Genomic DNA, 17,914 nt, shown 5'->3' with positions numbered 1-17,914 from the left:
TAAAAAGTTAAAAGTCAATTATAAAATCAAACTCACACCATGTAATCCAACAATTAGTCTCTTGAGAGAAAGCCTAGCCCATTAATGATTAATGGATATTTATCGTATTCTTAATGCTTACTTACATTATCCTTAATGCTTACTTACCGTAATCTTAATGCTTACTTTCGATATCTTAAATGTCTACTTACATCATTCTTAATACTTACACTATTTTAAAAAATATATAATGAACCGGGCCAATTAGAGATGGTCACTCAAAAAGACCGTCTCTTACAAGAATTTGTGATCCAACAATTAGAGATAGCGCACCAACCTGGCAGCCCATAACTCCACAAACGCAATAACTCAAAGGTTTGAGTTATCAACTCGTCTTGTATGAAACGTTTCACTATGAGATGAACTCATCTAATTAACGTATTTATAAGTGATCATTTTAAAATTACAAGTGATCATTTTTACATACTAAATGTACATAGATCAGTTCAATAAATACGGTTTTACCATGAGATTGTTTCAAATAAGTGTTTTTCTTTTAATGTCATGATCAATTGATCATATTGTAAGAATTTGATTACACTATCCATAGTCCATATACATTTAAAAATAATAAAAATCTAAATATTGTTAAAATTTAATTAAATAATATATCATGTTTGATTATATTTAATAATTTAATGTTTTACCGATCTGCTCTGAATAATCTAGCCTTTGCATTATTTTTCAATAATCTAACCTTTGCCCTTAGTTTGCTGTCAGCATATTAATAGGGTATGCTAATAGCAAACAAAAGGCAAAGGTTGAATTATCATAAAATAAAAGATTATGCTGCTAGCAAACTAAGGCTAAAAGGTTGAATTATTAAAAAATAATCTAAAATTAAAATTATTCACAACAAACAGGTCAACGAAATTCAACGTGGTAACCCTGAGATTTTGGGTTTTTCACGTGGTAATCAAAACTTTTTAAATAATTAACGTGGTAACCCCAAAGTTTACCATATTGTTCAACTGTGACCTTTTTGCACATAAAACATTAGTAAACGTTAATTTCGATGCTTTAAAGCTAGTGTATGTATGTTTATGCGACTCACCATTTCAAATGTGATCAGCTTCAACCTTTTTCCCTAAAACATAAAACACTAACTCTATCGTCTTTCGTTCAAATCATATTTCTTCTCTCAAATCCAAAAATGATAGAGTTAGAGTTTATATTTTTGGGAAAAGATTGAGACTGATAGCATTTGTAATATTGAGTCGCATAAATAAACGTACAACAACCTTAAAACTTAAAAATTAATATCATGTTATATACAAGAAGATCACAGTAAAATAATTTGGTAAATCTTGTGAATTTTTTAAAAATTTAGATTATCACGTGAAAAACCTAAGATCTTAGTGTGATTAACGGTAGAATTTCCAAATAAGTATTTATAATGAGGATAAGGGTATCGGGATTAGAGTTGCAGGTGAATATTATCGTCAGCACTTTCTCAACTGTTCTGTTGCTCTCTCCCTGGCTCCAAATTCATCAATGGCGGAATCATCCTCAATCCGTTTCGGAATCCTTGGTTGTGCTGAAATTGCCCGCAAAGTATCTCGAGCCATCCTTCTATCTCCAAACTCAACCCTTCATGCCATTGGTAGTCGTTCCATTGAAAAGGCTCAAAACTTCGCCAAATCCAATGGATTCCATCCTTCTACTAAGATCTACGGGAGCTATGATGAAGTTCTTGATGACCCAGAAGTTGATGCTGTTTATGTGCCATTACCCACTAGTCTTCATCTGTATTGGGTAGTTCGTGCTGCCCAAAAGATGAAGCATGTTCTTCTTGAAAAACCTCCTGCTTTAAATGTCAAAGAATTGGATATGATTTTAGGTGCTTGTGATTCAAATGGGGTTCAATTTATGGATGGTACAATGTGGATGCATCATCCCAGAACTAAGGTTATGGCTGATTTTTTGGCCGATAATCAGCGTTTTGGTCAGCTTAAGACTGTGAGTGATTTACTTTATTTTATTGAAGAATTTGTATGTTTTTAGATTTATTGTTTGTTTTCATTGTGAATTTATAAATTCTTGATGGGTTTTAATTGGATTCATGAAGTACATTATGGCATAAGATTTAGAATTAGAATTTAAAATATAATTAGTGAATGTGGTTATTGTTTGTTATAGATTTAGAATAGTTCAGTTTTATGCTTGTGATTTTTATTGAGGAGAATGGATTTGATTTTGGTTTCAGATTCACAATGGATTATATTAGAAAAAGTTTATTAAATCATATGCTCTTCTTGAAAGTTAAAGATGAGAGTTATATATGTGATCATATATGTTTGCTTTGAAGAATGTTTTGAGATGTAGTCTGATGTGAAAGCATATTAGGAAGATATCGTGATTTATGTTGTTATGATTATGAGCGAGTTTCCGAGGGTCTCACTGCTGCAACCTTCTTATCTCCTTTGATAAGGGTATGGTATGCCACTTCCTACCGTCCCAGTCCCAGACCCTGATTATAGCTTGATATATAGGGTATAATGATGATGATGATGATTTTTGAGCGGAAGGGAGTTGGAGGGGTATTTATTATTACTGTATTTATCATATTCCTGCTCTGTGCAGGTACAATCATGCTTTACCTTTGCTGGTGATGATGACTTCCTCCAAAACGACATTCGAGTGAAACCCGATCTCGATGGCCTCGGTGCTCTTGGTGATTCTGGTTGGTACTGCATAAGAGCAATTCTGTGGGCTGCAAATTATGAACTACCAAAGTTTGTGACGGCATTGAGGAACCCGACTAAAAATGATGCAGGGGTGCTGCTATCCTGCGGTGCCTCTTTGCAATGGGAAGATGGCAAAGTAGCCACTTTCCACTGCTCTTTTCTAGCCAACTTAACAATGGACATAACTGCTATTGGAACTAAAGGCACCTTGCATGTCAATGATTTCATTATTCCTTACAAAGAAGCCGGAGGCTCGTTTTCGACAGTCTCTAAAGCTTGGTTCACTGACATGGATTTGGAATGGGACCAGAAACCGAGTCAGCACATCGTGACTGCAGACTTTCCGCAAGAAGTTGGTATGATAAAAGAGTTTTCAGCTTTGGTTGACGGTATAAAACGACAGGGTATCGCACCCAACAAGAAGTGGCCTACGATTACCAGGAAAACACAACTTGTAATTGATGCCGTTGTTGCCTCCATTGATAAAGGCTTTGAGCCGGTTGAGATTTCGTAAAATGTAGAGCTTGTGCTGCTGTTGCCTGTTGACTTGTTTGATTTTTCAATCACACTCTAATTATTGTGAGTTGTGAAGAATAAATGGGATCAGCATTTTGTAAAAGCCTCAAAAACTAGAGGTGACTATTGCTTATTGGGTTAGATTAATTTTGGATTTTGAATGTACATCAACATTTTAATTTGATTTTAGTTTTTGTTTATGGATCCAATCATACCCAGATCGTGATATTGTCGTTCATAACACGTTAATTTGTTCAATCGACATAATGTTATTTTCATATCTAAGTTCTCGTAGCTATCAACAAATTATTATGACGATCATTAGGTGAATTTACAATATTTATCTTTTTTAGTCATTAATATAAAATGCTAGTCATTGCAAGAAAATACTCAAAAGCCAATTAATAGTATTCATAAAATGTAATATTAATATCTAAATTAAATTAATTTATTGAAGAATTTTTATAGTTAGGACTTGGGAGAGTAAGGGAGCAACTCAGTTTCAATTCAAGGTATTCATATATTAAATCCATATGTAATGAAGATACAAGCAAATAAGGTGATATACCTGATGGAAAAGATGCATCCCACATCGGTAGATGAGTATTGGTAGGAAACAGGCATGAGAATAAAACCCGACTTTCACGATAGTTGTAGGTATCTTTGCGCTTGGGGCAATGACGCAGCTAGTGAGGTAATAACCGAGGCGCGTCAATTGCTGGTTGAAAACTATTTCCAAACCCCCTCTTCGGCCTTGGCTTGACCGGGGCCGTTGAGAATTTCTGGAAGGGCTCCCTCTCACCAGGGTAAAGCCCTACAACTTGAGTTTAAATTTTAAGCCTTTATTTTTGAAATGCTTCTATTTTAATTATTTATGTTCCTGAAATGTTTTTGTGATAAAAAGCATTAAGAATAATGGTTAATTAGATGAGTTACAAAATTGTATAATAGCTAAAAGTTTCAAATAAAACTTAAGACTGGAGTGTAGAAAATAAAGTATTTAAGATTATTTTACGAAAGTAAAAAAAAAGAGGGTTTATAATGTAGATGATGTGTGTATCATTTACCGATGTGGGACAAGTATACGTTTTAAGACGAAAACCACGGTGAATAGCCAGAACAAATTTACGGGTTTACTATTAGGAGTTAAAACCCCCAGATTCTTTGTTTAGCAGCAAATTCAGAAGATATGCTTATTGTAACATCTAACAATTAAGAATTCTTTGATGATGATGTTGTGCAAGAGAGAAATGAATGAGTTGTGATTGTGGGATTTAAAGGGTTGTTACTTTGTAATTTGTATCAAACTACGTTGTTTTGACTTTATGTTTGACTTCAATTAACCACCTTTGATGCTCGACACTTCGGATTAAATTCTATTGCAACTCATGGCTCATGCATAAAACTAGAGAAAAGCACAACTCTCTCAGGTCAAGCGTATATAATAAACTAGTTGAGTCGAGTCGAGTGTGACAATTTGGCACAATAACATCTATACACGATAATTTTGAGTAACATATGTATCAATCAGTCTAATATAGAGAGAAAACAGAGCCAACAAACACACTTAAACCGACAAACAATGCAAATAATAAGACGCAACGTAACACGCGTTCATAGGTACCTTACGATACCCTCAAATTAAAAGGATTTATATTAATTATTACCATACGATAATTCAACAATTGCATCAAGTTTTACACACACTACTGTTTGATTTACACTCGTACGAAGTTCCTCACAATACAAACCACATTAAAGCTGGATGGTTAGTGTTTGTTGTCAATGGGACATTTGTGATCTTATTTTTTCAATCCTTAGCTTTGTGTTGATATTCCTTTTACTGCCTGAGGGCTGAGCTGCGTTATTTATATTCTTGAATGGTTAGTGTTGCGACTTGCAAGCTCTATGCTTGTCACAGGACTGAAAATATGATGCTCTCCATCTTTGAGAGTTCGTCCATTTAAATTTTCAAGTAGTTTTCATAGCCTAGTACTTCATAATGAAGGAATTGCCTAGTTTTCATAGCCTAGGCCTCAAAAAATGGGAAAGCACAAACAACAATATTCGAGATCATAGCTTATGCAATGATATATGGGGTTTGACCGTTTGAATAGTCAGCCATGAAGTTCTTCCAAGAATACCTTTTTCATGTTATTATCACTATTATACTTCACTTACTTCGGGATGATGCTCTCATCAATGACACCTAATCATGTTCCATGTGGAATTTCTTTGCTGGTTTTGCCATTTCTAAAAAGGTAATCTCTAGTCCCACATCGTTAGAAATGAAGTGAAAGATTTGAATATGATTATGACTGTTTATAATTTCTGTTGGAGATGGCACACATGGGTGTGTTCTGTGGTAAGTTGCTAATATGGAGGCATAGAGTTCGAGCCAGAGCCTTTTTTAAGGGTAATTTTGAGGTATAATCGCCTAAAGTTCAGTTCAAGAAGGGGTTCAAATTGAGTTAATCCTTATATTTAAATTAATATTTGTATAAATAGCTTTTAGCATGGATCAAACTTGCAGTATTAGGTTTCTTAATTAAGCGCATGTCTATTGAACTCTTTTTATTTTTCGCTAATAACTCAAAGTTTGCAAGGAACAACACTGGTTCGAGCTTGAAATTGGGGAGATAGTTACCCAATTTTTGATGGATTATTTTGGGTATAAGTACAAGTTATAGGGTATTGTGATTGTTGTTTTGGTTGTTTTCAATCTGCTCTTCATTGCTTCTCAATTCTTGATGGAGATGGTTTAAGGTTTGACTTCTTCAAGAATTAGGAGTATTTATTACCAAATCAGTTGCTTTGTATTGTGACAATCAATCCGCTTTATGTATAGATAAAAATTCTGTATTTTATGAGCGTACAAAGTATATAAAAATTGATTATTAATTTACACGGAAGGCTTATTACAATCATCTTATTTTCCAACCTATAATCAAATTGTTGATCTTTTAACAAAAATTATACATTTTCTTCATTTTAATCACTTATTAGCCAAATCAAATGTTATATCTAATCCCTACTTTGAAGGGGTATGTTGAAAAATATGAAGTCTTTGGGATAGAGAAAGTATGCCACAACTCAAATACTTGTTAAAAACAAACAAATGTTCATATAAGAAGTTCCTACATATATACAACAATTCACACCCAAAAGTACAACATAAATGTGATTAAACAAGCTAGAAAAAAGCAAATTAGAAAGTTGAGAATTAAGCATACATTTGTCTCCTACTTAATCAAATTATATGTATGCATACTAATACCATTAAATATGTAGAATATATTAAGCAATTAATCCTCGGAGATTTAAAGTAAGTATTATATTTTTCAAATAAAATTGTCCTAAGTTCGTTTTTCAAATGACCCTCTTCTTCTGTCAGCGTACCCGATAATCAAAGTAATAGATAGTTGCATTGGTGTTTGTTTTCAGTGAGTTTGACCAGGTCTTCCACTTCCTATGCCAGGCCTTTGTGGCTTCCTTATGGCCTTTGTTTTAATACTTTCCTGCATTTATCAAGATAATAATTAATAGGTGTTTAGCTCTTGCTAATTATTTATATTTATTGTTCAAAATAATTTTTATGAAATTACTAAAGTTGGATTAATCTTATTTTTAGTTTGATTTTGATTTATTAAAATTGATTCAGCTATTAAAACAAAATTTGGAACAACGCTACTCTTTTTTATTTTGAACCCTAGCTAGATTTCACACTTAAAAATAACCAATTAGTGTGCTTTGTTGAAGGGATTAATAAATAGTGAAAGCGACAATGAAAAACCAGTAAAATTTTAATAGAAAAATCTATCAATAAGTTTAATTTTTTATTATGCTTGTTCCACATCAATCATCTCAGTTTGTTCGAAAAATTAATATTCATAAATAATTTTTTATAAACAAAATACCATCACAGAAATAACGAGTTACATTTCATAAAAAATTGCATGATAAATAATATTTTTCATCATCATCATTTAATATCAATATTGAAACAATTTTTCAACATAGATTTAATTAACTCTAGCTAAATCTCACCTTCCAAATACCTACTTTAATGTTCAAAATATATTTCAAGTCATTACCGGAACTTACTTTATGTCTTAATTCATAAAAATAGTTTTACGTAGTAAATTGTTTTTTTCGCATTTGACCAAAGTTACCATCACAAATATATAAATATATACAAAATTCTACCTTCCTACTTTTAATAAATATGCATATTATGACTTAAAAAACTCTCATATATTTATAGTTTATACAATATAAATTTAACAGGAGAGAAGATAAATCGTACTACAAAAACTCTAAGTGAGTATATATAAATTAAAAATTAATAAATTTTAAATTGACATGATTCATCAAATAAAATCTCATACGTCCATATTTTAACTTATAAATTAACATAATAAGCAAGTCTGTCATCATAAATACTTCCGTAGTCATCATAACTTTTTGATTTTACAACATGTTGCCTTATTTCAAAAAAAAAAAAAAAAAAAAACTTGGCCCTTAATTAGGAGCTAGATAGATAGGAAAAGGAGAGTACTTACAGAATCAATAGGAGTAGTTCCTGGGTCTATTACACCGTCACCGTCACCGTCACCGTCACCATCACCATCATCTGCGCCACCATTTCCTCCGCCACCACCGTAACCATCACATCCATCATCATCATCTTTACCATCATTAACGTTATCGTTATCGCCATAAAAATCTTTATTATCATCATCGATACTGCCTTCACAGACCCTATTTTCGAACGGAATATTAGGTTGATCATGATGACTTCCTTCACAGCTCGTACTAACATTGCTGACATCATCAGTAGCGGAAGTACGAGTTGCAGAAGGTATTTCTCTAAAACCTAAATACCAAACAATAGCCCTATAAATTTGTTCAAATACTTGAATAAATATTAATGGTTGTTTTTTCTCCATTTCCAATTTTGTTGAGTTGTTTATTTCTTGATCTTGTTGTTGATCTTCATGTTTGTTCTTCATTTTCTCTCTCTTTATTAACTCTTAGGTTTACCTGATGGCTTATATGGTTGTTCTTTTTAGGATCTATCAGTTCTGAATGAGAATTTACAAACATTTATTATGTGGTTGGTGTACGAGTTAAGAGGTGTATTAATGCATATGGGAGTTTTCCTTGTTTATAGTTTGTCTCATTTAATAAAAATAACTCTCACATAAAATAGTTATGTATCTGAAAAATTGTCTTTCGATAAAATAACCATAAAAAAAAACTCATATATTAATAATTGTGTTAATTAAACTATTCAACTCATATATAAAAAAGATCTCACACGAGAATTTATCCACATAAGATGGTTAAAGGTGCAAATTCAAAACAGGCCTAACTTGCTACTATGTCATATGAGTATGCCACAATACACCTTTGTACAACTATTAAGTAGAAAATATTAAAATTGGATGGATATGGAGGTTAAATAAGAGAAAAAATAAGAAGAAATATATGAATAAGAGTTTTTAAAAATTGAAAATGTTGCAAAATTAATAAAAATATTGGCAAATGTTTTGATGGGAAAATAATAATAAATGTCTTACTAAATCTAGTTTTTCATTTTTATTTATATTTTTAGGTACAACTTGATTTTCATACTACATCAATTAATTTTTATTAGGTTTTGTTCTCATCTTCCAAAAGACTATCTTTTAGAGTAAGTAAACATTTATAAATACTTTAATGCTTAGCTTTATCTACTTGTTTTAGAATAACTAAACAAAAAAAGAGAACAATTATTTAAGGGTTTGTTGAAAGAAAGTATTCATGCCAGTAAAGGTTATCAATGAACTTAGTAGTTGTCAATGGTTGGCCCTTCAACTTATTAGTTAAATAAGGTGTTTAGCAAGCAGTTGATAAATGTAACAATTATAGCAGTTGATAACTGTTTAATTGGTCATAGTTATGGATAGCTATAGCTGTATGATTATAGCTTTTAGATAATTAGCTGTTGAATAATTAGTTCTGTGAATAATTAAGACTGTTTGGTAAATTTAACGCTTATGCTTATAATAGCTGTTGGAAAATAATTTATTGAGAAAAATGTTAAGAAATTCTCCTACCATAATTTTTGATTATGAAACGCTACAAGTTGTAATGTTATGAAAACACTTACTTGCACCACGTAACCCTATTTAAACAACTACTTTACTGAACAATAAATTTTTTTAATAATAACATTTTAACCTCATTAAACCACGAACTATCACTCAATTTAAACTTCTATACAAAACATTCACCCTCAAACAATTAGCCCTTTAAATTTTAAAACTAAAAAAAAAAAAATTAGATTTTTAGATTCTTTTTAAATAAGTTGAGTTCTCAATCTTACTCCAAATACATGTAAGGTGAAGGAAATGGAATATACAATTTTAATACAATGACAAAAAAAAATAATGGGCACGATCAAGTTGAGTGGAATATAGTAGTAGTAGTTTTGGCAATTTGAGAAGAAATTTAAATGAATGGAGGTTTCTACTTTGTCTTGTAGCAAAACACTCTTATTCCTTTAATAAACTACAATATAAAATAATGTAACCGTCTTATATACTCTTAATTAAGAGTTTGAAATATACCATAAACTAAATAAAATTATACTATTATTCATCGTTTTATTTATATTTATTTTAATTTATGATTATGGTTAAGCTTTGTGTTATAAGATGTTGGCTTGCGGATTTAGTTTTAATCGGTTCTTTTTATTGTAGGAATTTCTATGTCTGAGGATCTTTCTCGAGCCGAAAGACTCTTTGGCCGTGTCCTCCTTTATGAGTATGTATTGTCGTTTTTTTCGTCTTTAAACTCTTATCATAATTCATATAAACGAAATACATTTAATACGATAATGATGATTTTTTTTTTAATATAGCTATATTTCTCATTAAAAAAAAGTTTAGGGATAAAAAGAAACAAAAGGATATTGGGATTGAGTTTACGGGTGTCAAACATGTGTTATATGTTTGGGTAGTAAGCTCAGATATGCAATGAAAAGCAGCGCAATTTCAAGAATAATCTAAAAGTCCGAGTAAGACAAATAGAAAATCAAAATAAAGAGTGATACATTTTGTTTAAAAATGAATGATTTCGTTAACAACATACAAACAACAATTTGAGTACAAGATTATTATCTCTAAGGAGAAAAAAAAATATTTATATAAACTTTCTATTAAGAATCGAGTTTTGTCTTAATTAAAGTATGTATTATTTTTTTCAAATTGAATTTAAACTCGATCTTTATTTTTAAGGGTGAAATTTTTTTTTTTGGATTTCGACCACTAGACTAACCTATGATTTACAAGTCCTGAATATTAAACACTTAGTTCACGTGATAGAAATATGTATAGATAAAAAAACTAATTTTCTATAAAACTTTCGGTTCCATAATTTTTTATAAACTTAAATTCCTACAAAAAATCTCTTTTCAAACCTTTTGGGACCTTCATATAAACTTCTTGGAATTCCTGCTAATTCTTTGTTTGGTATTTTACACTTTTAATAAGTCTAAAATCACATACATAAGGTGGCAAGTTTGGCCACTTAGTACAAGGTATATATATAGTTATCTTTCCGTGTAGGTACGTCTCCGTTTTTATCCGTTTCTTTGTTTCTGTTTTCGTTTTCGTTTCTTTCTCGAGCCGGAGGACTTCTTTGACCGCGCTCTCCTTTATGGGTATGAGTTGCCGCCGTCTTTCCCTCTCCAGACCCTGTCCATAGTTTTTTTTTTCTATGAGCGGGATATACTGAATAGGATGATGATGATATTTTTTTCAATATGGTAGGAGCAAGTAAAAATATACAGGCCTGATGTATAAATTGTGCATTCTGTGCTATAAGACAGAACCTCACATTAATGGGGGCCTTAAAGTTAGTCCAACAGCCCATATATTTTGTAAAAGAAAGTACAAAATTAGTCCAACAACTCAATTAATGTATCGAGAAGTAAAGTTGAAGATATCTTCATCGGCCCAAAATTATACCAACAGTCCATAGTATAAGTTTTTAGTTATAAGGAGGCCTCATTTTAAAATTGGCACAAGACCTCCAAATATTTAAGACCGCCCTGAAAATATATGTAATCAAGTAACATTATTACGTTAAAATTCGTCTAAATCCCCTTCCTACTCTTATTTAAATGAAAATGTTAGAGTAACTAAAATTAAAAACGTAAGAATTTAAATGTAACAAGTCAAATCCACTAACAAATGCTTCAAATATGCATTAATTTTGAGTCACTAGTAATAGTTGAGATGTACAAGCTTTAAGTATATTAATATTTAAGATATACAAAAATAATATTTAATAGCTGAATTAAAATATTTTAAGTCAATAGTAATAGTTGAAAGTATTATTTTAAAATTTTCAAAAAAAAGAAAGGTTTTAATAAGTGTTTGTAATAAGAATAGCTAGTGTTATTTTAAGTCAATGAGAAAAGTATATTAGTTTTTCACTCAAATATACTTGTTCTCTTTTATTGAGTTTGCAACAAATCTCTCTAAAAGATGTATATATATTGGAGATCCAAATATTGCCAAGTATATAAAGGAAGGAAGTAGTTCGCATGCCTATATAAGGAGCGAAGTAAAAATTTACAAATTTTCTAAAGGCTCGTGCAATTTTAAAATTATGATTTTTTCAAACAATTTTATATTTTTAAACACTTAATATATATACTATCAGAGGCGAATCTAAGTATGGGCATCCTGAGCATGTGCCCCCGGCACAATTTTTTTTAAAAATTTAACTCTTGAAATTCTACACTTCCACCAATGAAGTTAGACTTAGTTAGAGCATTGAGGTGCTAATAAGTTGCACTAAAACGGACACGGACACGGACACAGATACAACACGGATACGGGAAAACGCCAACTTAAAAATGGCGGACACGGGGACACGAAAATGGTAATATAATAAATATATCAAATTAAAGATAATTTTACAATCTTTCATTTGATATATGTAAATAAACACTTTGAAAACATAAAACTCACATAAAATGCAAATAAGTACCAAATAAACAACATGAATATTTAAAAATAGTCATACAAACCAAATCAAAGAAAACCAAATAAATAGACTCTAATCAATTTTCCATCATCAAATTAAACCTAGATCTAAAAATATTTAGACTCTAATCAAACTAAAAACAGAAGAACACTTGAAAAAGAAAGCCTAGGGTTTGATGACTAACAAGAGAAGACAAGAGCGGCAGCAGCCCCGAGGAAGCCGAAGAAAGGAGCAGTTTCATCGCCATTAAAGACTGCAGTAGACATGATTGAATTGCTTGGATCTGGAATAGAGAAGGTACAACAATGGCTTCAATAGGTGGATAATTAGAGTTGATTTGCTGTTCGATTCGAACAACCCACAGGGCAGCAGCAGTGCAGCACCGAGTTCGAGTGTTCGTCTGTGATGGAGGAGGAGTCGGCGGTGGCGTGGTGCAGGAGTGCGGCAGCGACAGTGGAGCGGGAATTCGAGTGTACTACTATACCGTTCATCTGTTTTCGATTTTTTTTTAAAAAAAAAAGAAAGAAAACACGTGTCCTTGCTATGTCCCTTTCGTGTCCTTGCCGTGTCCCTTCCGTGTCCACGTGTCCGGAAAAATATTAAAATATTGGACACTTCATTTGGCGTGTCGGACACGGATTTTTCGCGTGTCCGACACCCGACACGCAGGTTCAGGGGCGTGTCCGTGTTTCCTAGTTGAGGTGTTGTAGAAGGCTTGGTATTGAAGAAGGTGAATAGAAGCTTTACCTTTTTTTTTGCTTTTAACTTTTTTATTACTTATATTTACTTTTTACTTTTTTATTAGCAATTTTTAGAAACTTTTGTTGTCATTTAGAGTGTATAATGGTCATCGAAAATTATAATTAATTAATTTAAATAAATTAATTTGAATATATCCCAAGGTTGCAAAGTTTATGTTTTTAGCAAAAAGTAGTGTTCATGGATCGTGAAACAACTCGCGGCTGCGAGAAAGGAAGGAAAAGCTACTGTTATCCGTTTGATAGTTATAATGTAACTACCAACGGTTAAATGTGGTTATTTTAACCGGATATATTGGTATAGATTGATTGAAAGACGACATTAGTTCGTAAACCAATCTTGTGTTTCATGGAGTAACATGTAGCTTCGTGAAAAGGTGTAAGCTATTCTATGAATATAGAAGGCTTGTGTGGTTATTTTCTACATTCAATTTCTGATTTCTTTTCTTTTCGAGCACTTTACATAGAAAACTTGCAATCCTCGATTGTAATTTTCGTATCTTCTTCCATTTAAGTTTTTCTTACATCATTCTAAATTCCGCGTGCTAGGAATTTAGTGTAATTCTTTGTATCTCAGAACGTATTTCCGGTTCATTCCCAAGCACCGTAGTAGGGAGGAAATGATGTTTTAGGAAAGAGCATCTCGCCTAGAATTAATATCAAGTTCAAACAAAATCTTCTTGTTACTTTGTTCGTGATTGAAGATCGGTTTCTCAGTGTTGTACATAAGCATGGTTCTTGATAGTCATATGTAATTTATTTACTTCTAAAACTTATAACTTTACTTTATTGTTTATTTAATAAATAAAGTAACATTTATAACAACTTTTTCTCTCATCGAGTACTACTGGTTGTACTACTACTAGCTTACTACCTTATGTAATTTATTTTTTTTTACTTTTTTACTTTTCTTTGTTTTTTTTCTTTAACAGTGGAGTATTATACTAAGGTTTTGTTTGATGTTTGATGAAACGTTTGTTTTTTTATCTTAATAATGAGCTTTATTAAAAAGTTTAATTTTATTGATTATTTACATTTTAGACAATTTTAAGTACATTTTTTTTATCATTTTGCAGTGTTTTCGTACTCGTATTCAATATAAGATAGTGTTCACGTATCCTAGAATTTTGAAATTGTCGTACAGGTTCCTAATAGGTATTCTTGCATAGTATTGAATGTGTTCCAATATATTTTCTTTCGGAAATTTACAAAAATAAAAATAAAAATAGTTGTTAATTTTACGAACGAAACTCTGATGAAATTTCATCCATTTGTTGTTGCTCCATGGAACTCTAATCCCTAGATCCGCCACTGTATACTACGTAATTTAACATTGAGGACCCTAATTTTTCGGGACCCTGTGAAGTTAAATATGTTAAACATGCTCAGAACGTTCTTTGTCCTGTATTTATTTTAATTGGAAAATTATATTATAATAATAATATATATACTTTATATGGTTTACTTCAATTTTAATTATTAACCCACTCTCGATATTTTTATTTGGCGTACGATATTTCTAAAAACAGTAATAAAATATGTGTTGATTCGAGTCTAAGAATGGACACATTTATCGTTGATGATCGAGCGTCGGAATCAAAACTCCACTTTAGTTACATTGTGCATTAGTGGTCATCTTATCGAATTTATTTATTCTTATTCGAGAATCAGGTCTTGTCTTATCTAGTGTTAGTATAGCTTTTTACTATAAAGTTTTAATATTAAATTTTATTTGAATTTCTCTTTTTTTTTAGCCTACCCTATAATCTAAAAAAAAATCTTATCCCCTTGGAAAATCAAGCAACTATAGCTATAAAAGAATCTATAAAATTCCATGGAATAAAATATATACTAATAATAAAGATTACGTATAATATTGTTATCGTTAAATAATTGCAATATAAAATATCAAAATATTCTCAAGATAATCAATATATCAATCGATATTTATCTTAATTGATTTGTTGATCTTATTCATCTCTATCATTTCCCCTCAAGATGGACGAAGAAAAGAAAAAGTCTAATCTTGAAGAATCATAAGTAGCGACGACGAACATGAGCATAGTTGAAGGAGATTAAATATGGACTCTTAATGGAGGATGCAATGGTTGGTAGGGGTAGCGATATGGAGTTGCTACGAATGATGATAAAGTTGAAGTTTAAGGGTACATACATGAGAGTGTTTGTTGGATTCGGAAAATTACATGAGAGTAGCAAAATTACTAGAATTTCTTCATCATAAAAGAAAACTACGAATTTTTATTTTTGTTTTTAGATCTCAAAAATGTAAACCAATATAAAATAAATGGGCCTATTTTTAAAAATATTATATTCTTTTACCCGGTCCTAAAACTAATAAAACATTAAAGAGTAATGACACAATAATAATAATAGTAATACACAATAAGTTGTTAATATATTAGTAGGATTTAACTTCATCCCATGTATCATAAGATACATGCATCATGAAATCATTTATTCAAGTACATAGTAGTAACTTGGTGAGCGTTGACTTGTACATACACTTGGTGAGGTTTATTGTTTCCCAAAACCATATGGTAGTAGGAAGATCAGCTCACCCACTATATATACAAGTCAACAACCCACTATTTTATTAATATGGGATCATATCTCACGTGTGAAGTATTTTCAATATCATAAGATACATGCATCATGAAATCATTTATTCAAGTACATAGTAGTAACTTCCAAATATAGTAACTTGCAACATATTTTTATTAATTAGCAACAGCAATCTTCTCATTGGCTTGCAAAAGAGGGCTAAATTTAGTAAGCTCTAAGTTGCCCTTCAAATCCTCGTAAATAATTGCTTGAAACTTTCCAACTTTTTCTGTTTTTGCTGCTGGTCCTGGGAATATATTAATATATGCCTCGAAATCAATCCGATAGTTCCTACCAGAAACAATTTGTTCTTCCGCATAAAATGCTTTTTTGTACGCTAGCTTATACACACTCTGCATTTTTTATTTTAGCAATAAGGTAACAAATATATTAATATTTCGATAATTTGGAATGTTAAAGAAACCAACTCGATCAAAAGATAAAATAATAATTAGTCTTATAATATGTTATATATAATCTAATAAATCTTTTTTAAAAAATAATTATTTGACGATCAAGAAAATGAATACTTGCTGGGACGAAAACTAAAAAAACCACCCTAATAATGATAAAAATAAACCTAAGATAGTTTTTCGGGATTGCACTCTTGTCGAAGCACCATTTTAATCGTTAATATCTCTAATTATGCCAAAACCATAAAATCAAAATGGTATTTCATATTCTCAATATTTGTATTAGTAAGAGTATTGAATATATATATATATATATAAAGTACAGTCTCATATAACAATTTGCGAAAAAGAAAAAGAAAAAGCTTACGGGTTTTTTGTTTTCTTCATCGACAGCCCATTTAGCAAGCTCTTGAATCTTTTCGCTGTGTGGATCAACAGGAAACCAGCCACCAACCACTGGCTTTTGCATTTGAGCAGAGGAACTCATTTTATTTTTGCGTTGTGAATTATAATGTGTGTATTCTGTTATTAAGTTAGTGTATATTGATGTCCCTTTGCATTAGGATCCCTCGTAATTTATAGAAGTAAAATTGGAATCAAGAATTTGATTTTACCCCATCTTTAGCCTTAGTGGTTGTGTGTGAATTTATTCTTGTCAAGTTCATTGGACCATTTAATATTCTTCTGTCCTTATGAAATATTTTGATATTACAACGTGCAAATTTAATTTATCAGTAGTGAATAAATGCTAAGTTTTTTTTTTTTTTTTTTTATTGATTTCTGGAATTGAAAAAGATGTACAATGCAAGAATAAGAAACATGTTTACACAATATAAAATATGCCTAATTATTCTAAGATTAAATATATACAAGTATCTTGTAATATAATTATATTCAAATTATACACCCCTGCAGGTGATAGTTGAGCGAGAGATTGACAAACGTTGAGATTGTCTCTGAAGTCTTGAAGAAGTATAACCGGAAGCCCTTGCAAAAGAGGTCATCAATTTGACCTGACTACTTTCTCACGAACAAAATGTATATCTATTTCAATATGTTTAGTATGTTGATGTTGCACTAAGTTTTTTGATAGACAAATGGCATTAATATCATCAAAATAAACTAAGGTTAGTTGCTTTAAAAATTGCACAATGTAGTTTAAAAAGTAAATTGCGTAGCCAGCAAGATTCAAACACAACATTAGCGACACCGCGATATTGATTTGTAATTCAGACTCAACATTCATACCCAAATAGTACAAAAAAGCGTGTTGAAGCAAGAGCCCATTCCGAAAACATTGATGATGACTTTGAGCATCTCGTAGCTCATGCCATGTCTTCCAAACTTGAGAGTGGTGCAGAGTGTGCCATGGGGAATGGAGTGCTAAGGTTTGGGTCTCTTAACCAAGTATTGAATGATGATGACTTGATGAGGTTCATGAAAGGAATGATCAAGCATGGAGGCAAGGGACGAAGATTGGGAGGATTTTTGAAGGTTGCTCGACCCATCGAGCATGAGTGGCTCGATCGAGCCAAGCTGCAGTAGGGATCCAATAGGTTCAGAGAAGGCGCTCGACCGGGTCAAGCCTATCTGCTCGGTCGAGTAGTCCAGGCAGCGAGAAACATAATGTTTCTCTTCTTATGTTCGTTTGATAGTTATAATGTAACTACCAACGGTTAAATGTGGTTATTTTAACCGGATATATTGGTATAGATTGATTGAAAGACGACATTAGTTCGTGAACCAACCTTGTGTTTCATGGAGTAACATGTGGCTTCGTGAAAAGGTGTAAGCTATTCTATAAATATAAAAGGCTTGTGTGGTTATTTTCTACATT

The 17,914-nt window shown here is 31.4% G+C and overlaps 3 protein-coding genes and 1 non-coding gene across 4 annotated transcripts; 2 read left to right on the top strand and 2 right to left on the bottom strand.

The window, feature by feature from the left end:
- Window positions 1-1,450: 1,450 nt before the first annotated feature.
- Window positions 1,451-3,431, top strand: LOC130810075 (uncharacterized oxidoreductase At4g09670). Its single transcript, XM_057676012.1, has 2 exons — window positions 1,451-1,998; window positions 2,623-3,431. The coding sequence occupies exons 1-2, from the start codon at window positions 1,534-1,536 to the stop codon at window positions 3,238-3,240; spliced, it is 1,083 nt and encodes a 360-aa protein (XP_057531995.1). The 5' UTR covers window positions 1,451-1,533; the 3' UTR covers window positions 3,241-3,431.
- A 470-nt stretch (window positions 3,432-3,901) lies between these two features.
- Window positions 3,902-4,056, top strand: LOC130811934 (U4 spliceosomal RNA). The gene has a single exon (XR_009041547.1). It is a non-coding gene; the product is annotated as a U4 spliceosomal RNA (small nuclear RNA).
- Window positions 4,057-6,317: 2,261 nt separating this feature from the next.
- LOC130810074 (pathogenicity cluster 5 protein d-like) lies at window positions 6,318-8,615 on the bottom strand. The gene is made up of 2 exons (XM_057676011.1): window positions 7,805-8,615; window positions 6,318-6,760 (listed from the first exon to the last, which is right to left on the bottom strand). Exons 1-2 carry the CDS (start codon window positions 8,252-8,254, stop codon window positions 6,683-6,685), a joined length of 528 nt encoding a protein of 175 aa, XP_057531994.1. The 5' UTR covers window positions 8,255-8,615; the 3' UTR covers window positions 6,318-6,682.
- A 6,815-nt stretch (window positions 8,616-15,430) lies between these two features.
- On the bottom strand, window positions 15,431-16,684 carry LOC130810072 (putative cysteine proteinase inhibitor 7). The gene is made up of 2 exons (XM_057676010.1): window positions 16,445-16,684; window positions 15,431-16,017 (listed from the first exon to the last, which is right to left on the bottom strand). The coding sequence occupies exons 1-2, from the start codon at window positions 16,562-16,564 to the stop codon at window positions 15,781-15,783; spliced, it is 357 nt and encodes a 118-aa protein (XP_057531993.1). The 5' UTR covers window positions 16,565-16,684; the 3' UTR covers window positions 15,431-15,780.
- Window positions 16,685-17,914: the final 1,230 nt, after the last annotated feature.

Source organism: Amaranthus tricolor, chromosome 4, assembly GCF_026212465.1.
Source record: "Amaranthus tricolor cultivar Red isolate AtriRed21 chromosome 4, ASM2621246v1, whole genome shotgun sequence".
NCBI lineage: Eukaryota > Viridiplantae > Streptophyta > Magnoliopsida > Caryophyllales > Amaranthaceae > Amaranthus > Amaranthus tricolor.
Note: the sequence above shows the minus strand (reverse complement) of the source record. Positions and strands in the feature narration are given on the sequence as shown.